General features: G+C 40.0%; 1 protein-coding gene across 7 annotated transcripts in view; it reads left to right on the top strand.

The window, feature by feature from the left end:
* Positions 1-22,663, top strand: part of ELMO1 (engulfment and cell motility 1) — a 303,596-nt gene that overhangs the window by 259,970 nt on the left and 20,963 nt on the right. For all 7 annotated transcript variants that reach the window (XM_041466533.1, XM_041466532.1, XM_041466536.1 and 4 more), the window contains 2 exons: positions 14,634-14,797; positions 20,409-20,521. In XM_041466533.1, coding sequence (XP_041322467.1) covers positions 14,634-14,797; positions 20,409-20,521 — 277 coding nt within the window. The remainder of the gene's footprint in view (positions 1-14,633; positions 14,798-20,408; positions 20,522-22,663) is intronic.

The following is a 22,663-nucleotide window of genomic DNA, read 5'->3' as shown; positions in this document are numbered from 1 at the left end:
TTCCAAAAATCCAAGAATAAATAAGGTTTCTTTTAAAGTGTTTTGAGGAGGAGGTTGATTATAATTTTATATCTGTATTTTTTCAGTGAAGTATCCAACTTCTTTAGATAAAGTACCCTAAAAACTAACTTATGATACAAAAGCCCTTCAAAATAGATTTACTGGACTGTTTTTGTGGACAAGAATTTGAGATAATGAAAAAACCCATCCAAATTAATTGAAGTATTGCAATAGTCATTTAGATTGAAGCCTGTTGTATGCTAGAGTTATACACATAGAAAGGGTTGTGTACAATAGACTGCTGATTGATGGGTTTTTGGCCACTGCCTGCTGTCTCTTCAAATGTGTTGACTTTTGAGCAGAGCAGTCACCAGGTTCTTAAGTCCAGTGTTAGTGGGACTTGCCAAATGTTTCTGTCAGACATAAATATTTCCATCCTTTGGTTTGTTTCTCTCTCCTCAAGTTTTATATTACTTTGTGGAGGAAGCACAAAAAACATAAACCTAAAGGAACCTGAATGGTTTCTCAGTAATTATGTTGATTAAAGTAACTCCAAGGGTCAGTCTGGCCTGCTGATTTCTCTTCTTGTTATCTCATTTAGATAGGCAACGCCTGGCAGTGGAAAGCACTGGAAACCAGTGTAAACCTGGGATTTTTTTCTTGTGAACTTGTGCCTAGGTGAAGACTCTCCACATCCACAGGGAACTCTCTCGGTGAAGTTAGGCTTGCACTGCTGCCTGAGCAAAATCTGTTAGAGCAGCAGCACTTCCCTGGTCTTCACTCAAGCCCTCTTAAATCTTTCTTCTTTGCAGCCATTGGAGCCAATAATGCATGTTTAAAAAGGCTGCCTTGATTTGGGCAAGCTGTTTGGGCAAGTTTTCTCTACTGCCTTGGCCTCCCATGGCCACCAACTCTGCTTCAGGTGCAGGGCACCCAGGACCAGGATCCCTCCAACATCTAAGTCCCCAGGAACTCTGGAGGCAGTGTGCTATCAGGGAATTTGCTGGCTTGTTTTCCCCTCAGTACCTTCCTCAACAGAAAGCACTGTGTCTTGGTTAACAGAGGTTGTAGCTCCACTCCATTGGTTGCATTTTTGACCATTAGGAAGTGCTCGCATCCAAACGTGCTGTGTTATCTCCGTCAGTAATGCCAGCAGATAGTTGTGAGACATTCAGTTGCCACTTATGTTGTTTACAGGGGTATCAGAGACTGAGAATTGGTGAGTTTTATGAGCAGTGCTCTTCAGATGCGTGAAGAGCGTGACATCAGGGAGGGCCGGAGGCTGTCACTGTAGTGGGAAGGACCTTGGCATTGTACTCAGCAGCTCAAGGATTCCTCACCAATCATCCTTGTTGCAGTGCAGGCCTGAACATACAACAAGAGCAGTGTTTGCTGGGAACACTCTATAAGAAAACTTTTTAGAATTTTGTTTTCCCTATGAAATACTTACCTGTCTTGGATTCTGTCCTGCTGGTTGTAGAGGTGGCTACGTCATGTAGCAATTTTGAGGAGTTGGGTTTGCATATGTGGCAACAAGACATTTGCTGTTCTTAAAACTTTTGTGCTTTCACTTCAGAGCTCTTTTGTCTTAAAAAGGATGCTACTTAGCTGAGATTTCTACTGGAATGGTTTACTGCCTTTCCAAAAAGCTCTAAGAGGAAGCATTTCCCCCCATATTTCCTTCAAAATGGGAACAAAGCTGTAATAGGGCTTTTCACATACACAAGGTTCTTCTATCTAATGAACTTAGAGATGTTGGAAGGATCTTGTGGTCTTATCATGAACTAAATGCAATGAACTCTTTTCTGCCCTGACACGAGGCAGGTGCATGCTGATTTCACAAGAACAAATAGTTTATGTGGTGCAAGGGAACATTGTGGAAAATCAGAATTACTATCACTTTAATTCAGTAGTATTCCAATGTGTAGAAAATGCACACCCCGGCTAAATGTTGATTCAGGGCTCAGATACAGTGATGCTGATCAGTACTGGATCAGCATTGAAGATTCTTATTTTTATCTCTATGAAAAATACTAGTAATTGGGAGAACCCTGCTGTGGATAGGCTGTCTCTCCAGTAGCCATCACTTTTGTTGCTTGGTAGGTTATGGCCTGTGAGTTGCAACACCAGCTCTGCTAAGATGATGTTTAGTTTGGCAAAGAGTTATGATGTGCAAAAGACATTTTCAGAGCCTTCATGCAGAACAGAGAGTGCCAAAAGCCACCAGTCAGTCAGTTTTGGGCTTGTGTTGCTTTGCTAGGTTATTTATTTATTTAAAGCCCAGGCCTAGCAGTTTGTGTTCCTTTAAATCACTGCAACCCACCAAGCCAGGCACAGCACGATGTATTCTGAGTCACGGTCCTCCCCCAGAGGAGACGAGACCGAGGAAGCAGAAGCTGTAAGCAGATCTGAAGCGAGCCCCCTGCCGCCGTGGGCGTTGATGGTAGGTGAAATAACAGCAGGTATTGCTCCTGCTCATGCCAGCGGCCAGCAGCGCCTCCCGCCAGCCGCCTCTCCTGCCTCCCTGGCTCACTCCTCCATGGAAACCAGCCATGCTGCGCTCACTGCCCCTCGCCGCGGGGCCCCTGGGCACTCCGCCCGCTTCACAGCTGCCATGGGGAGCTACTGTTTTCCTCTCTCCCACTATAATAGCATCCTTATGAGGCTTCCCCCAGCCCGCCTCTCTAATAGGAGGTTGCATGTTTCTGCATGCGGCTTGCGTGGTGATATCTGGGTTCATTTAGTATGCTCCTGGGAATGCCTCTGAACTCAAAAAAGAGAAAAAGAAAAAAAAAAAAAAAAAAAAAGGAAGGAAAAAAGCCAGGAAGGTCAGGGAAATCCTAGCCTGTAGCAGGCAGTTGAAGATAAAAACATGAAGTGGTTTTGTATAGGAATATTGCTCTTGCTGAACTGGCTGTGTGGCCATGTGGGGCAATGACCCTGCAGTCATTTGCCTTCTGCTGGGCAATCTTGGGATTGCTCACAAAATAATGGCCAATCCAAATTTTTCAGTGAAAAGCCAGCAATAAGGGTGGTCCATTTGGAGAAAATGCCAGAGACAGCTGACTGTTCTCAACAGCTTTGGACTTGTGACAGAGGGTGTGGGAGTCTCCAAAAGAATCAGGTGTTTAAAGATTGGGTGCATCTTGTTTTACAGAAAATGCCCACTTTGTGTTGATGCCAGCTTCATCCATGCTTACATCCTTTACCCTAAAAATGAGGCAGAATTTTATTCCAGATGTGTTTCACCCAGTTGTTTTATTCCAGATGTGTTTCACCTGACCCAAGTTAGACCCTCATCACCTTTCCCTCCCTGAATATTTCCTTCCTCTGACTTTACAGCCCTGATAACACCTAGTGTGCCTTGCCTCTACACAGTGGTTTCCTCTTGCCTCTAAAAGATTGTCTCTGTGAACCATTCGTACACAGAAACACAAGTTCCGTCATTCCCACCAATCTTTCCCTTACAGGAGTTTCCTCCCCCTTCCTGCCTGACTTCAACTAGGATAAAATAGTAGCAAAGTTCTACAAAAACTTTTGTTGTCGTTGCCTCACATGCCATTCTGCACTCTAATTACTCCATAGAGCCAAAAAATCTGTAGGGGGATTAACCTCCTTATATCTGTAACCTCAGTTCTAGTCTCCTTGTCACCAACACGTGAAACAATGTTGGGACACACCATGTCTGCACCCCTGGACCATGTTCACTCTAGCATGACATCTCCCATTTGTCTTCTTTCTGGACCTGAGCAAATTTACCAAAGCAAATCCTACATAGGCAGTAGGGTTGCAAGATGAGTGTGATGCCTTTTTTTTCTTTTGGTGACTGCTGCAGTCTGGAGTGCACAGAATCTGAATCTAACCTTTGAAGGGAAAACAAATATCTTGCATTTAATTCTAAATTTATCTTCTGCCTAAAAACATAAAGTAAATAATTATAGAGTTGTAGGAAAGAAGGAGTCTGCTGGCTGATTAGAAATGTGGATTAATGACAATATGGAAAGAAGTGCAGTGATTTGTGACAGTGTGGAAAAAAGTGCAGTGATAGCATTCAAGTTATCAGAGAAAGGATCTCTCATTACTGGAAGATTGTAAGCCTTTATTCACCCATAACTCACTAGTTGGTTACTAGAAATAACACTATTTTAAGACATTATTTAGTCTCCTAGGCAGGATCGATGTGTTTCTGTGTATGTCATTGGTAGTTTCAAATCAATAGTGGGAAGTAAACTTGAAGCCAATCTTGTTTTAATCCTTTTGTGAGGAAAAAAAAAATCCTTTGGCTCTGATTTAATATGAGTGAAAGGGAGAGAAGGAAAAAATAAACTGAGAATGTGGTATTGACATAGTATTCACTGGAGGAGAAAAATGTGTGATTTTTTTTCAGATGCTTCCTATACATGTAGTGAAGGGGATGGAGCAATGGGACCAGTCCTGATGGTTACTGATATATGTCTTTAGTTAAGTTTTCAAATAAGTGTGGGTGCCTTTCCCTGTGCTTGTGGAAGTCTCTCATATTCCCAAAGCATTGGGTAACCTGAGTCGTTTGTTCCATTCCCAACTTCCCTGGCTAGCAGATCGGTTTTGTAATCACAGGGAGGTGACTGAATGCTTTTGAATTGTTGGTGTTAGTATTAGGTGTCATATAAATCACTGCTCTCTGTCCTGGGAAGTAGTTTATTTTCCAGTACTGCATGTAGATCCCAAAAAAACTTCCCTTTGATCTGTGGGGAGAAAAGATTGTTCCTTTGCAGCAATGAAAAATACAGGTTTCTGAAGCCATAAACCATTCCACTGCAGTTCTTAAAATGAGGTATGGCAAAACAAGTCATCTGTGCATTTTCTTCTTCTAAGAATAGTCTGGTTGAATTCCTTATATTCTTGGTTACCTGCCACAGCTCAGGAGGAAAAATAATATGTGTTGTTCTTATTTATATGACTAGCACAGTAATGATATAACTACCTGAGGCAGAAATCTCATTGGATTAGACTGCAAAAATTCAGAATTTAATGAAGGTACTATTCAGTTATTGCAGAACATTTTTAAATGGCAATGAAAATACTTTTTTTCCCTTTCTCTTGGACATACACATTTTGTGTACGTTTGGCAGTTCCAAGCAGATCTTGGTCTGTAATAGTCCTGACAGCACTTACTATGATCTGTCAAGTCAGTAATTTGTGAGCAGCAGATTTACAGAGTAGTGTCTCTAGCTAGCATCTCACAAGTTGCAATGGGTTTAACCTCTTCATTGCTTTGTGTATTTCTGTGAATCATGCAGCTATTTCATGCAGCTATTTTCATTATTGTGGCACACACTGGAATCAATGCAATTATCACTAGAAACAGTTATTAATATGAGATGTGCTAAAAACTGATGTTCTGTAGGCACGTTTGTCAGCTCACTTTTCTTCAGGGACATGAATATGAAAACAAGGCTTTACCTAAAAATTATTAGAGCTTACTTTTCTTATAAATTATGATGTAAAATAACATGTAGGCTCATTCAGAGGCATGGCACGTCTGAACAACTGACTTTTTCATAATTCCTAGATGCTCAGCCTGATCACTTAACTGTAAGGGCATGCAAATAATGGGACTGAATGAAACAGTCTAACATGAGCATACCAAACACTGTGTTTATGCATTCATCAGAAAAGCCTAAATATACAATTTAGCTTTCTAATTCAAAGAACTGAATCCAAAACCACAGTTTCAATCTTTCATGTTAGGTTTTGTTAGGTAGAAATTTTGGAAGTTTCACTTTTCTAATAAAATGCAATGCCCAAAAGCAAACAAACAATAAAGAAAATAAGAAGGTAGCAATGAAATGGTGAAAGTCACTTATGTCAGTACACAAAGGAAAATGAAAGCAAGCTAGTAGGAAGAGTGCTATAAATATGGGAAAGTGAGGTCCAGAAAACCTCACTTTTTTTATATGTCAGGTACAGAAAACAAAAGCTGAAACTTCCAGCTTCTATTTATATTTTGTTTTCCTTTGTTCATGTAAGTAACAGAATAAATGTGAAGGGATACTTTTAACTAAACAAGAAATTTTACTGTTTGAGTGGTGAGCCAACATTTGGACTTGCTGAAGGAACAGCAAGTATTACATAAGCACTACATACGTATTAGCCAAGCTTGGCAAAATTGCAGAGCTTTTGCATATAGAGTGTTTAATTGTTGAACATTTTTCACAGGCACATCTCCTTCTCTGTGAAAAATGTTCATGGGGAAATTTGGCTGAATTTGCTACTGGAAACAAGTGGAATTCATGGACACACTGGATGGATTTTCTAGGTCTGTCAGGTTTGGGTCAAGGTTAGCAAGGAGGAGAGGTATGCAGCTGAAAGGCAGAGAAGCTGTGCTTGTATTGCGTGCTGCTTTGTGCTAGCTGATTTATTTGCTGGTCACTTATGTGACTAAGGAACTCCATTTCTCTTGGTGTTAAAAAGGCATGAACCTGGTGCACTGAATCCCCTTCCATTTAGAAATTAGGCTGGAGGGTCCCAGGAGCTGCCTGGAGACAAGGAGAGGGACAACACAAGCAGGGACAGTGGCAGTCTTGCACCACCTGCAATCCCATGTGGCCATTCTTACCTAGGGCAGGAGGGACCTCAACACGGTGGTTTCAGCTGGTGAAGGAGCCTGGAGATCTTTCCAGCATTGCAGCTGGCCACACCTTTATTTGTTTTTGTCTCAGCTATAGGAGATAGGAAGATATGAAGCTGTAGTGTTGTTTTTACAGTTTTATCCATTTATCAGATGTACTGAGCAATGATTCCAGACTCTTCTGCTTGACTTTTTAAAAAAATTTGCTCTGCCACTTTTCCTGTTTTTCTACCCATTTAAAGAGTCTTTTTTTATTCATCATTAATATGTAGGACTTGAGTTCTTTGATTTCTATGTTTTCCTAGGGGAAAAAAGCTGTCTGATAGAATCCTGTCCTTGTTTTCCTCCTGTAGAACCAGCAGTTTGCCAATATATTAAGTTAATTTTCATTTAGTATATGCCATTTAATGTAATTAAGGGAAGCAGCACCCAAATGTATGTTCCTAATCATGGGTAAATCTCATATTGTTTTTCATTAGAATTTACAAGCATATTATTTGACATGTTAATTATTATGTTAGTATATGACTAAGGAGACAAATATCTCCTCACTTCCCCCCTCCCCTCACTAAACATTTTGTTTGAGAAGATCAGTACATTCTGTCTGTGCAAAGCCCTGGATTAAATGCCACCCACAAATAATTTTGTGCATGTTTTATTTTGCCAAAGGAAGTTGTCAGACATTGGGGGAAATAATGTAATATTGTCTGACCTAAGACTTCAATTAACTAACAAGAAATTTTACCAAAACTGTCATATTAACTTTGTATATCATTTTACTGGGGCAGAAACATTGCCACACAGCTCTTATTTCTTGCTGTGTCTACCTCAAGGCACAACGCACAAACAGGAAAAGAATTTTAATCTTTATTTCTGATGCAAATAGTTTTCTGCAAATATTTAATGCGAGGAAGAGGTTTCCTGTCTTTCAGTCATTCCTGTTTCAGCCCAATATTACCCAGGCAAATGATGTTTGATCTGTGTGTTTAGATTAGGATTGTTTTGAATTGAACCCTTGCATTTTTGTGTGGCCTCTGATTTTAGTCCTGAAAGAAGACAGTGAACTTCTTCCACTTTGTCTTTTATCAAAATGAAGAAATTATGGACATTGTTTCTATGTATTTTCATGATTATTCTAAACCCACTCGCATTTCCAGTTAGTAAAGGACTGCTGTTCACTTCCATTTCTGTTGCTATTAATTTTATCTTCAACTTCCTCAGGCCAGTCCTTAAGGAAAATTTCCTTTTAGTCAGCTGCTTCCTGAGCCACAATTTTAGAAATACTTAATTTCCCTCATATTATTTTACTCTCTGTTTTCTTGTGTCCACTTAACTGAACTTCAAATCTCATTTCTTCTTTCCTTTAGCCTTCATTTTCTGTTGAAATACAATATCTATCATACCCTCTTTTTTCTTCTTCAGACTTGTCCCCGTTTTTATTTATTTTGTTGCAAGCCATGCTCCAGATGCCTCCCTCCTCATGCTGATACTCCCTGCTGGAAGCTTTGTTCCTGCTCTGGTCACTTTTCCATATTTATAACACCTTTCCTACTAGCTTGCTTTCATTTTCTTTTATATACTCCAATCTGTTCCCATTCCTTGTAAAAATCATCTTCTTGCCCATTCCTTTAGCCATATTACCCTCCAGTGGAATTTTGTGACAGCTCTTTCTCTTTTTCTCAATTAAGTTCAAGATGGTTCTTGCTCCCAGCCAAAGCCTCTGCCACTGTTACTGGGTTTAATTGAGAAAATAAATAGTAATGTTTAAGGAGAACTGGAGGCCTCCATGGTATCCAGTGGTTCTCCATCAGGATCTGTGTATCCAGGGGAAAAATAATCAGTGCAGCTAACAGAACTCTGTAGGCTTTTGGAAAGGGCCAAGTCAAGCTGTGGCCACAGACCCTTCCTGTAGAGGTGGAGTAGCTCAGGGATGTAATATGACAGAGTTCAGCAATAAGTGGTCCATTTCCTCTGAACATGATTTACAAGGTGCTCACATGCAATAGCACCAAAAAAAAAAAGCTGGGAATCTCTTGCAGGGAACTGAACTTTTTTACATCAGATGGAGGCACTCCTCAGATCCTTGCCTTGTTTTTTCTCAGCCTCCCTTTCACAACCTGTTTCACAGTGTTCATTAGTCTTGTGCTCACAACCCGGTGCTCTTATTCCATCTTTCTCACAAGAATGTAAAGAATCCTCTATCTCCTCTTCCATGGTCTTGAATTAAGAGTAGTCTCAGCCCAAGTCTTTCCCAGGAACTGTGTGGTTTCAGTCTGTTTTCCCACACCTGGAAAATTAGTCAAGGGAAAATAAAAATCAGAAAAATCAAGTTATCTGAAATGTAAAACAGTTGTGACCACTCAATCTTCAGCCTTTTCTTTCTTTACTACTTGACCTTCTGTATCTTGGAATCCAGTGCAAGGTCAGTTCTCTTCCCTCTTTTCCTCACCAGAGGGCAGGCAATTATTTGAGTCCTGAGGCTCTGAACAAGATTTCACTTTGATGTATTGCTACAGCATCAGGTTTTCTGACTCCTGCTATGGACCTGTTAAACACCTTGAGAGGAACTGCTGTCATGTCTCCTATCTCTCAGCACCATCGTCACATCTGCTAGGTGTGCTCATTTGTTCTGCAAAATGATAGTCACTGCTGAACTGGATACTGATACTGATCCTGCGTGGAAACAGGCTGCTCAACTTGATCAAAACCATTGCATTATTTCAATCTCTTTTCTGCAGACTGAAAAATATCTTGGTTCATACTGGAAATTACAATCACAAGCAAAAAGGAAAGAAGGAAGGAAGAAAGAAAAGCAAGCCAAAACCACAGCAACACAAACTTTTTTGCAATGGGTTTTAAATTCTGCAGAAAAATGAAGAGATAAAATGTATCAGAGCTTATATCTGCTAAATCCTCTGACAGCTGCTTTCTCATCCTGCTTCCTGAAAATGAATCAACTTAATTATTCCTGTGGCTACGTACATCCAGACAGCTTAGAGTTGCCTCTTTATCGCTGGCTACAGTAACTGTCCTTGTGTTCTGGAATAGCTAAGAAGATTGAAAACTGGGGAGTTTTTGTAATTCCAGAGTACACAGACTGTAATAGAAGTAATGGTCTGGAATTTTGGAGTCTCTTGTCAATGGTTAGATTGTGCCAGCACTGAGTTTAAATGTGCTTGTGTAGGAGGGCATGTTTAGATTAATATTCTAAAGTAATGTGGAGTGAGTGTTTGGTACAGGCTGTGACTGAGAGACTGGTGTAGTGAATTCACAGACCACAATATGTGGAGATTGGGGCAGGGAATGGGGGGAATCACCATTAAATTATCTTCCAAGGACCTTGAAGCCTCTCAGGATGACTCTTCTGAGTACTCTGAAAACATAACCATTGATCTAGTTGTAACAATTTATCCTTTGGAGCAGTCTGAAAAATGTCTCAAATTATCTGGTGCACACATTAAACATGTAAAGTTTTCATTAAAGGAGTTGACAGGCTGATGGTAAACTGAAGTTATTTCCTTTCCCTTCAGAATTAAATTTTCTTTACAGCCTCCTTTGTCAGTAAGCACTGTTCATTAAGAGTGATTCGGCTATTTCATTCTACAACCTTGTTTTTGCCTGCCTTGTGGATTTAACTGAAGGAAATCTCTTTGTGACACTGAAATGATCAAGCTGGATCTCAATCACTAAATGATGTTTCTACCTGCATTCTTTAACTTGCATTAACCAAGCTACTTTTTTTCAGGAACATTTAGATAGGAAGGAAGCTAAGTATGAATTTTTCACATACAATTTGCAAAGAGATGCCTTTCCTCCAGTTCCCTGTTTATTGGATGATTTTGAAATGGTCACGTGAAAAAGCTAGTGAATGAGGGCCTAAAACTTCTCACATCTCAGGTTCTTCAAGTCTGGCTGTAGAGAGGAGTCTCCAGATGAAGGGCAGTTCAGTGGCTGTTCTTTTATCATGTGCTGCAGTGGGGTGGGGGAATCACACCTTGAAGTACTTGATAATGTTGAGCCAAATCAGGAAAGCACTGAACTAAGCACATCATTGTAATGTGGGTTATTTATATCTAAATCTTTTCTGTGCAGAAGGAAGGTGAACTGTCAAGATTAATAGCAGCAGGTCAGCATTACATGCTGACGCACCCAAGCCCCTGAGTCACCCATCCAAGCAGCAATCAGTGTAACAACTCCCCCAAAATACAAGAGGGACAACTTAAAGGCTTCTCTGATGGCATCCAGACATGTTCTTGCTGCTGTCGTTGCACATCAAAGGGCGTGCTTATCCAAGTGAAACACTGATATTGTGGGGAAAGTATGAGAAGGGTTCATCTCCTGTCTGGTGCTCTACAGATCAGAGAATCATGGCGTGATCTGGGGCCTTAAAGACCATCTTGTTCAAGCCCTACCACCATGGACAGGGACACTTTTCACTTAACCAGGTTACTCAAAGCCCACCCAGCCTGGCCTTGAACACTTCCAGGTGTGAAGCATCCACAACTTCTCTGGGCAATCTGTTACTCTCACAGTAAGAATTTCTTTCTCATACCTAATCTAAACCTACCCTTTTTCAGTGCAAAGCCACTACCACTTGGGTAACACCCCAGATGGGTTGTTGTGAACATCTGGGCCTTCAGGCTGTTCTGGAGGAGGTTTCTGAAAAGATTGATGCTGTGAGTTTGTAGAAGGAATGTATCTGGTAAGTGGAAGGCTCAGACTTAAATTTCCAGAATCCTGCAGGCTAATGGGTGTCTGAGAGGGCTGCCTGGCTTCTCTAGTCAGTACCAAGAGCAAGCTTTGCATCAGTATGGGGTGAATAGAGTAGAGAGGTTTGTGTTTTCTGTAGCTACAAGCAAGCTGCTGAAATAAGACCAGGGAGAAACTTGCTGTAGAGTTTGGCCCTGATAAACAGCTTCTTTTGGTATTAACAATTTCTCACTCTTTTTGTTTTGACCCCTTGTTGTAGAGCCCGAGTTCAGACCTCTGCTCCATCCAGGAAGAATAGACTTTATTTACACAGGCAAAAGTTGTGATAGCAAGAGAGAGGAGAGAGGGTAAATGTTGGAAAGCCAAAGTATTCAGAATATGATATGACAAAGATGAGGTCAAATAAGCAAAATACATTAACAAACTAGACTCTAAAACAGCTTAATGAAAAACATGTCATGGCAGGATACTAGCTGTAGAAATATGTTAAATGGATACAAAATCTGGGGAATAAAGTCCTATGTGTTTAATTGAAAAAAAATATTGTTGTTTTCTTCCTACTGTCTTTCTCTTCATGTCTTCAGTGAGTTTAGCTCTCTTACTTGCCACTCAGAACTTGGATTATCTTACCCATACAAGATAAAAAGCACATGATTTAAAGCAACTGCATCCTCTGAAACACTCATTTCTCAGTAAGAGTAGCAAAACATAATGTAATTAAAACAGCTGTGTACAGTGTCTATGTGCAATCACATTGAGTGGAGAATACATTTAATTTCATTGTAAGGTCAGATACATGAGGAGGAAAGGTTGTTGCTGTCTCTCAGAGAGCAGTAATCAAAGGCTGGCAACTGAGCACTGGAAATTGAACAGATTAGAAGTCCTTGGCAGTGATTCCCAAATGCTCAGGAGACTCACTAGAAGCAGCAGCTTTGACACTTTGGCCAGCTAGTTAAATGGTGTTGGCTATAAACATTACAAGGCAAGAGATCGTCCCCTCGCGGGCCGGCCCAGGGGCAAACGCTTCCTGCCTTGTGTCTCAGGAGCAAGGGCAGCCTCTAGACCAAGGGGCTCTTTCATGATACCCCATGAATGATCTTTCACGCAACAGCAAAGAAGAGGAATTTTCATTGTTTGCATGTTAACTCTAAAAATGAATTACAGAGAAGGGTGTTGTAAATAAGCCTAAGTGACAGAATTCCAAATCTACGAAATTTGAACCTCCTTTTCGGAGTTTAGCCAAGAATGAGTACTGCTTCATGTGGATGGTTTAGAGATCAGACTGGAAAGATCCTTATGCATGCAATTCCCTAAAATGAAGTATTTATTAATTTGTTTATCCTTTTGTTTTATGAGAAAAATTGCTTGTAAGAGACAGCTTCCCTATTGTGAGTCCTTGGATTTAGGAAACTAAATCTATACGTAAGCAGCAAAAAATCAGATCTATAGAAATTTGAACAAACTCATGAAACTGAAATTACGTGCATAAATAAGTTATTGCAGCATTATTTTTATATTTTAAAATAGCAGTGATAGGTAGTCATTGTCAAGAGGGCAGAAAGAAGAAGACAGAACATATTTTTAAACATACAACTTGGCAATAGAATTATCTGTTTCACTCTTTCCTGCTTTTATTTTGAGGATGTTTCCTATGTGGACACGTTCTTCATTACATAAGCCCTTTTAGTTGTTGAACCAAGACCCAGTGAAATCAGTAGAATTATGCCACTCACCTTGCTGGGCATGATCCTTCAACATTCAGGTGGTTGGGGTTTTACAGTGGTTTGTCATTTCCAAGGTGTGACAGCACCTTTCCTACTTGGACTGGTGTGGACTAGTGAGTGCGCTGCAAATACAGGAGAGGAGGTATTAATTCCTCTGAGCAGTCAGGTACCAGTCAGGAGTTCATCTTTCAATAGGGAAGTAGCTAATTCTCACTGGTAGACCAGCTAAGTAATTCTTCAGTTCTTTAGTTGCTTAGTTTCACTAGCTGGACACAGCTGAAATGCATGCTTAGATTATATCTGAGAAAGAAAGTGCATCTCAGGAAGTAAAAATAGAAAACAGTGCAGGCAATGAGTTAGAAGATTGAGGCAACACATGTGAAACAATTAAATATTTATATGAAAATAGAAGGGTTTGGAATTATTAGGGAACTTCTGAGGGGCTGAGTTTCTGTTTTAAAATGCATGGTGAAGATGAAAGAATAGAGGAAAATTACCAGCACAGTAAAAACTTTGTCTTCTGTTTTTGTAACTGTTGATTTCTGTCATTACCCTTTTGATACTGGGGGCTGTTACCATTTCCTACTGGTCTTTAGCTTTGGCATTTGGGTGAGATGGACCTTTCTGAGTATGATAAATTGTTCTTTCAGTAAATTTAAGCACATAATCAGATAAATATTTTGAAGTGTGTGACTTGCACCATCACCAAGGAAATGAGTCTAGGATTACGGAGAGAGAGAGAGTAATCTCTCATTATGTATTTATCTGAACTAGATCCAAGCAATTCTCCTTAGTTAACTGTGTCTCAGCAGTTTTGTCCTTAAAAAATACTTATTATGCAGAATAGATGGCTGTAGCCTAGCCATCCTTCATTCCCATATTTTGGTTTGCATTGTTTATGACATTTATTCTAAAGCAATCCTGTAATATCCTTGGCAAAGTGATCTCTCCCTTTCCCTGACTAATGGTCTCTTTTAGTGAGTTCTCTTTCCTTCACTGCGTATGGCCACAACGTGCCTGCAGTGTAAAGGCTCTCACGGAATCTCAGAGGGGTTGAGGTTGGAAGCTACCTCTGAAAATCATTTGGTAAGCCTTCCTTCAAGCAGTGCCTCACAGAGCCAGTTGCCTAGGACCACGTCTAGACAGTTTTTAGTGTCTCCAAGGATGGAGAATCCATCACCTCCCTGGACAACCTGTGCAAGTGCTTGGTCACTCTCACAGTGAAAAAGTGTTTCCTGGTGTTCAAAGGGGTTTAAACGGTGTTTAAAGTGTTTTCCTATGTTCCAGTGTGTGCCCATTGCCTCTGGGTGTAAGGGATAAAAGGAAGCAATGGGCCATTTAGCAGCTCCCCGCCACCCTCAAAAAAACCCCTGTTTTGTCACAGAGCAGATGAGCTTTTGATGTAGGCTGTGATGCCCTGTCAGAAGTTGGCTTATTTTCTGGTTATGTTGCTGAAAAATTGTCTAAGAAACCACATAGGCTAATCATGTTCTGTACCTAGAAACCTTAGTGTGACCCAGAATAAGATTTGAAACAAAAACACAGAAAGTGTTAACACAGCTTCTTTTTCTTTCCGTGTTAACTTGCAGGTAATGCAGGTAGTGAAAGAACAGATAATGAGAGCACTCACTACCAAGCCTAGCTCTCTGGATCAATTCAAGAGCAAACTTCAGAATCTCAGTTACACAGAAATACTGAAAATACGCCAGTCTGAAAGAATGAACCAGGAAGATTTCCAGTCTCGTCCAATTCTGTAAGTATTGTCTTCTCTCCCCACTCATTTTTTCATGGAAGAATTAATAAGGGAGAAAGATATTTGTGAGCTCTTCTGGAGAATCCCAGGGAGAAAAGCTGTCCAGGGATCTGTGCTCAAAGTCAGTAGTGAGACATCTGCTTAAAGTATATGTTTTCTTCTGCTGGGAATCATAACTTTTTTTTGAGTTCAGTGAAACCAGATTCGGCAAATCCCAGCAGGATTTCACTTGGCTTATTTATATGAAACAGTGCTTTGACATTTCCTAGCTCTGCATGATTGTGAGCCTGATTTTAGTGCTAGTAGTCTTTCAAAATGAAATCCAACTAATCAAACACCACAACTTTGTCTTCTGTTCAAGGCCTCTCTGAGCAAGACAGGGAGAAGCCCAGAGGAAGAGGAGCCAATACACACTAACTTTCCAAAAGAGTTGTCCTTGTATATAAAACTATTATAAATTGGTGTTAATGACAAGCATTCATTTACTTATTCGTAAACAGCAACATTCTGGCAGCTAGCCAGTCCTTTGCTCGTTGTTTGCAAAGTATGGAAGGCTAATATTGCCTCCATAGCTCCTTATGATTTCTCAGAATACTCTTTGTTCTGTTATATGAGGAGTGGAGACTGCACTTGGCTCTGGACCAAGTCTGGGCTTGTGGCTGAGCTGATGGCACAGGACAGATGCAGACTCTGTGCTGTGCAAATGTTGTACTGAGAATAGCAGGAACCTTCTGAGATCAGCTGAAAAATGGTGAGGACTCCAGAAACATCAGCTGAAATGTCATGAAATCCTGACTGTTGCAAGTGGAATTGCTCATGATACTCTAACTCTTCTTTTCCAAGGCAAAAGTATAGAAATCGATTTGGACCAGAGCATTCTAGGAGTCAGAAGCAGGATATAAATTTGGATTTGTTTCTAAAGGACACAAATATCTAAGTACAATCTCTGGGGACACATTCCTCCAGGGACAGCAGGGCAGCAGTGGAAGTGTAAGCAAAATAGAATTACAAACTAAATTTTAACCATACCAGTGTGAATCAATGGTGAACTGCTTCTTTTATGTTTCCAGTGTGTTAGAAAATACAACCTAATGCCCAATTAGAACTGATGTCACTCGTAGTAATGCATCAATTAAAAATCTACAAATGTTCCAGTTAGTTTTGAATTGTTACACTGCTCAGAAAGCCCCTGCAAATCCTCTGCAACATTTAGCAGTTCCAAGCTGCTTGGAACTGCAAAGCTCATCACCAAAGCTTCTCATCTTCCCTGCTTTCCCTATGACTCAACAGTTTAAGTATGATACAGGTCCATTACTTACATTCTCTTGCACCATCACCTAGCATTGAAAGACTCCCCAATGCCCTGTGCAAGCTCTTCATTTCCAGTGCCACTCTGGCTAGTTGCTGCCACAGTGCAGACTCTCCTTCCCAATCATGGAGCAAGTGAAACAGCCAACAGAAATAGTTAAAAGCAACTGGAGTGTTACCAGAGAATCATTTCAAATTCAGGATAAAGGCTAAGCCTAAAGGCTATAAAGGCTAAGTAAATCGATAAGGTGTTTAAGCAATCACAACTGCATTTGCAGAGATTTAACTCTGTGCATTTGCATTTTGATTACATCCATGATCACTTGTTCTTGACTGTGAAAAGAAACAGTCCTTTCATTTTGTGCTTTGATTTGATTCCCTATACTGAACTCTGTCAAATTGCATAGATGGCACAGCTGATAGAAGTACAGAATCATGGCCCCATTGTAGGGAAAGAGACAGTGAGTGAAAAGAGCAGTCGTGGCTGTGCTGTATATTTTAAAGCCCTGCAGATATGCTAAAAGAGATTGTGCACAATGGTGCCTGTAACATCAGCAGACCTTGTTTAATTCTGCTTGAGAATATGGCAATCAGGGAATGGCTTTTCCTGCCTTGAACATGATAGAAGTCTTTCTTTTTCTATTTATTGTATGAAGCACTGTAGTTTTAAGCATTCAAGCTGCTGGATAAGAGAAGCTTCAGTGAAGTTGTGTTTGAATGTAAACTGGAATGTGTTGCCTTAGATCCTCACAACTACAACAACCTTGTTTTGCAAGTAGTAGTTGTTTATTTTATATGAGCATGTTTGTATCATGTGAAGTAAAGCTTTATCAATACCTACTTTTGATTAGGAAAAATAAAAAGTCCTTCAAAATAGATTCAGGGATTTGGGATTGTCATTGATAATCCAAACTGCCATTCCATAATGAAATTATAAAGTATTTCACTTTTATTTTGAATGGCTGAAGAAGAAATTGTCTAGGAATCCTGTGGACCTCTAGAGGACCAGGGATCTCCTTGACAAATTAAATGGCAACAGAGATGGGTTAATGCTAGATAAAAATTTGGCATCCAATTGGAGACTTGCTGGTTAAAGGAGAGTTAATGGCAACTAGGGAATCATTACTAAGTAACATCTCGGTGAAATCAGCAACACACAGGGAGACAGGAAGGAGTCTGGATGCTTTTCTGCTTTTTATCTTACACATTTCTCTGCAATGTTAGAAAGAGTCACTACTGCTCTGAATGCACGATCAGGAGAGGGAGCATAGCTAGATGCCAGAAAGATAAAAGGACAAAACACATGAAACCAGTTCTGGGATTACTCTCCCATTGTATTGTAATAATTTAAATGCCTGTAATGTTCCCCATCCTGGAAAGAAAACCACTATCAAGTGAGTCTTAACTATAAGCTGGAAAGGTAAAAGCTGGAGACAGTTTAACTGGTGCTGAAGAAGCATTTGTGTAATATGAAAAACTTGAAAATAATTTCTAATGATTTTCAGATGTTTTAAAAACAAGTGACTGCTGTAAGTATTGCCTCCAGTGTTAAGACCAGTGAGATAACAAAATTAGTAATCATAGATATTAATGTGGGTTTCCCTCCACCCCTCTGTCTCACCAGTACCCAAACTTTTTACATTTTTATGGGCCAGAAAGACAGTAGGAAACTAATGGCAGTTTTTAAGGTCACTGTCTCCTCAGACTTAAGTCTGTTCTCTCTCTGCACAAAGCACAAACTGTTAAGCAAATGTCATCTGAGGGACAATAAATAAATATTCACAAAATGTATTTGCATTTATGATCTTCCCTTAGCTGATTGTTACTGATGGATTTTAAAATTAGGCAGGAGGACGTATTTGTTGCACAAAGATTTTTTCCTAACCCTCCTGTCTTTAGACACTGGTCGTGAGGAACAGAACTTTGTTGCATTCAGATGGTTTTTAAAAGGAAATAGAGTTGGTTTGATTGTTCTGACCCATTTCTGTCACCTCAGAATGGTGCAACAGAAACTTTGACAGTGAGGAGCACTGAGCAGCAGGATCACCTTGCAAAAAAATATCTGGAGTGATGATGTCAGAAAAATGGCTGAGAACCATACAAGTCAGAGTAACCATGTGTTGGCATGAGCTGCTGAGGACAGTAAGTGAAGTAAGTCACCATGGCAAGGGCTTGATGGTTTTACAAGCTTTCACTAAGTTGAGAGTTACCAGAGACTGTTTCTGCATGGAATAATGAGATGTCTCCACAACCTCTGTGTGATCAAGTTGAAGGACCATCAAACAGAAGAGAGTAGCACACTGAGCTTCACAACTGTGAGAGCAAAAATGTATGTGTGCAGTGGGCCTCCAGAATGTAACCAAAGATCCCTTCTTTCTTACCTCCCCTTCTCCCCTGCAAAGTCTTCCTTAGGTACTGAAGTATTTTAGAGAGGATTACCTGTTTCATTTTGGATTGGCTAAAAAGTCCTTCTCTTCCTCTGGTTTGTAAAGGGCAGGTGGGGCATTAGAGGCCAGAAGACAGAATGTTATGACCAAAGATTCAGATGTTAATGTGCTGGGTGACCCATTCATTTTTGGTTTTTTGGTAGTGTCTTTCAAATACAATGTTATGATATCTTTAGTGCCTACTTAATGATAACCATCTAGTTTCTCAGTTAAACTACCTAACTATCAAACTGATGTTTATACCAGTCTTGAATGTTTGAAATTAGTCCAGCTGGAGATTTAGTCAGCAGCCTGAACTGCTGAGTAATCCACACTTGTGTTTTAACACTGTTATCCTCAGCCCCTGCTGTCAGGTTTTACCTGAGGAATAGAGAGGCTCACAAGCTCAGTAAAGGCAAGACATTTATTCAAGCACAAAATTATTTTAATCACAGTATTTAACCATTCAACATATTTATATCTTAGATCCCAGTGAAAAAACAACAGTGCTTGAAAATTCAAGTCCTAAAGGACTAATAACACATTTCCAAAAGATGGCCTGTTTCTATAGTTACAATGCTTCCTTGGGTTTTTGACCAGCTAGATTTTCACAGCTTGTAAATATGCAGCAGGTTATGCATCCAATCATTTCGTCACCACCTAGGGGAAAGAGGGCATTTTATTTTAAAGGCCTGATCTTTGTAGCAAAGGATTGGCGGTGATTTCAGTGGGGGTCTGGCAGATCAAAGGCATAGGATCCAAATGAGTGTGGAAATCAGCAGAGAATGGGCTTCCTAAGTTTTGAAGAAGAGAAAATTTTTTTGTTGTCTCTATGGGATACCACAGCTTAGCTTCCTTTTGATGATGATTGCTGGAACATACTGCCAGACAGAAAGATTTTTGGTATTACCCAATTTGCACAGCAATGCAAAATTATGGTTCTGACAAACTTCATATTTTATAAATTCTCTACACATTCAGTTATTTCTTTTTAATCTTACTAGGCTTGCTGTCGAGTTGATGTTTAAACCTGTCTTTTATGTATTCTTAATGAATCTAAGTGAGGGTATAACTGATGAATTCAGACATCTGTGAATCCATGTGATGGTGTATGAAATGAAACTTTAAATATTATGTGCATATGTTTTCTGCCTAGTTCTTGACATGTTGAACCCTTATCAAAGTAAGATGGAGAAAATGGATTTTCTGAAGGATATATAAGATTATTTCTAGATGTATTGTAGGTCTCTGCACTCCTGGGCAAAGGTGAAGTTGGATCCTTGGGTGTTCCCTAGTCATAAGTTAGTCTTCCACAAATTCTGAAAATAATAAAGTCATCAAATTATATGAAATTAAGAACAAGAATATAACGCTGATCATTAGTTTCACTCATTGGCATTGTTCCTTGCTTTTTATTGTTGCTTCAAAATGTTCTAGCCTTCTTGTGTTGCCCTAAATAATACTGCTAGAGAAGTATGCCGGCATAGGATCATGCAACAAAAAGTGACAGACCCTCAAATAAGCTTCACAGGGCTCCTATGATGAAAGAGCCTTATTCGCTGTGGAAAAATCTTGTTGATGCATTATAGCAAGTGTTATTTTTAGAATGTGCAAAGTAATATAAAAACTAGCAACTAGCCTGAGTCATACACTGATGTTGTTGCAGGGAGATGTCTACAACAAAGATATCCCAACTCCCATTCCTTGTTAAAAGAAGAAGGGGTTTTTTTTCTCGGGCAAACTAGATTCTGACCTGGGCTTGTCTGTGACTGATGTCCTTTTCAAACACCTTGCAGAAACATCTTGTGAGACTCTGTTTCAAAAGAAGGAGGATGGTCTTTGATTGAATTTTACAAGTGCCTACTTTCTCTCCCAAGGGAACTAAAGGAGAAGATTCAGCCAGAGATCTTAGAACTGATCAAGCAGCAACGTCTCAATCGACTTGTGGAGGGCACCTGCTTTAGGAAACTCAACAGTCGACGTCGGCAAGGTACAGCTCAGACTTCCTAGTCTGGCTTTATATTGTCACTTTGGTCTGTAAGTTGAGCTGAGGAATACTGTTTTCATTGGCAGGATTCTTGGTTGTAGTGCTGTCTTGACTGCTTTTACCAGGAGGCATCTGAAAGCATCTCCAAGTTACAAATTTTCAGGATTTCCTCTTTCCCTGAAACTGGTTTCAGCCTTATCACACAGATGATCTGGAACAAGTTCAGCCTTTGACAAAATCTCAAGCAGCAGTTCTCACATTCTGAAATTAGTATTTTGATTTCTGCCTGAATTTCCAGACTTCTTGTTCATCTCAAAACAATGTCTTTGCAGGAATAGCACGTGAAACTTGAATTTTAATCTCCCAGTCTTTGATCACCTTTATGTATGCAACGAGTTCATTCTGCACCCCTTCCTCTAGTATTGCCTGTCCTTTGGTTTAGTCTTACATTGCCATATAGTTTTATTATGGTGTTTAAACATGCTTTTTGAAAGCACTTATATCAGTAATTCATGTACCTTCATATGAATACTTGATTGATATGAGAAGATTATTTTCCCAATCCTTTGAGTCATTGCTCATTCTATACAATAAAACTCCCTATGGTTCTTTTCCCTTCAGGGATGCACGTTTCTCCAGATAATGTAATAGGGACATAGTGTAAATTCAGCAGATTAATTAGAAGTTGTATCCAAAATTTCCCTTTAAACCCCTCATTTTGTGAGGATACAGATTACTGTTTGTTTTTCTCTGTAAATACAGAACAAATTAGAAAGTTACAATATCTAAGAGTAAGAACTGACAAAGATCAATATTTGAGACCTTCAGATTAATTGGGGAAAAGTGCATTCTTCACAGAGAGAAGTATCCCTGCAATGCCTCCTTCCTTAGAAACAAGGAGGCAATTTTCCTTAATGTAGGGAGGTTATTTGTAACCTCTGTGTCAGGCATACAAACACCTATGAAGCCCACTGCAGAGACAGATGGTCAATATTCCCCTGTGAATTTCAGTACAGACTGGATAGTGAGGCATGATACATGTTTTTCCTTCATCAATGTACTCATGGAGTGAAAGTAGAAAAAGTAATGTGTAGTTTGTCTGGCTACCAGTAGTGAGGGTTGTATATTTTATTCCTCTCACAGCCTAATCCGAATGACTCAAATTCAAGGGAAGGAGCAGGATTTGTAGCAAATATTCTTCTTTTGGCTGATCTCCAAGAGGAAGATAGACTGTTTATTTTATCTTAAATTGTTGTTAGTTCATGATTTATAGGATCAAGAGCCTTAGGGACTATAAATTCATTCAACTCATAAGAGTACAGTTGAAGCTAAAAAATAATTATTTTTTTTTAAAAATCAATGCAATCTTCTCATCCTCAGTTGAGACGGTTGCTTCCTATCATGCCTTGGAGTGAATTCTATAGGTCATGAGATTAATTGCTTTGATGTCATATTTATACAGGGCCAGAAATAATTCGTGATTCTTTGGAAACAAATAAAACACGCAACCATGCCTCAAAGAACATTATCTTCACTGAAATAGATTGTTTTTCACAGATGGAAGCCCATTTAGGAGGTCACGTTTCCACATGCCCTTGAGAGTTGTGTATGCTTTATGGTAGACTTCCTGTATTCCCTGAAACAAAAGGGGAAAATATCATTTGTGAGAGAGGCAGTGGAAACAAAACCATTTAGAGGATTATGACGCATGAGGCCACCAAGACTAAATTCAGTATGGCCAACCCTGTCCTGGCGTGCATCAGGCACAGCATTGGCAGCCGGGCAAGGGAGGGGATTGTCCCACTCTGCTCTGCACTGGGGCAGCCTCACCTCAAGTCCTGTGTTTAGTGTGGGGCACCACAATATTAAAAAAAATATTAAGCTGTTAGAAAGCATCCAAAGGAGGGCAACAAAGATGGTGAAGGGCCTTGAGGTGAAGCCATATGGGGGGCAGCAGAGGTCACTTGGTCTGTTCAGCCTGAAGAAGAGGAGACTGAGGGGAGATCTCATTGCAGTCTGCAACTTCCTCATGAGGATAAGAGGAGGGACAGACACTGATCTCTTCTCTGTGGTGGCGAGTGACAGGACCAGAGGGAATGGCATGAAGCTGAGTTCAGAAGAGGTCTCAGTTGGAAATTAGAAAAA

Source organism: Pyrgilauda ruficollis, unplaced genomic scaffold, assembly GCF_017590135.1.
Source record: "Pyrgilauda ruficollis isolate IOZ18807 unplaced genomic scaffold, ASM1759013v1 scaffold2, whole genome shotgun sequence".
In the NCBI taxonomy this organism is placed as follows: Eukaryota; Metazoa; Chordata; class Aves; order Passeriformes; family Passeridae; genus Pyrgilauda; species Pyrgilauda ruficollis.
The sequence above is the reverse complement of the archived record's forward strand: the minus strand, read 5'-3'. Positions and strand labels throughout refer to the sequence as shown.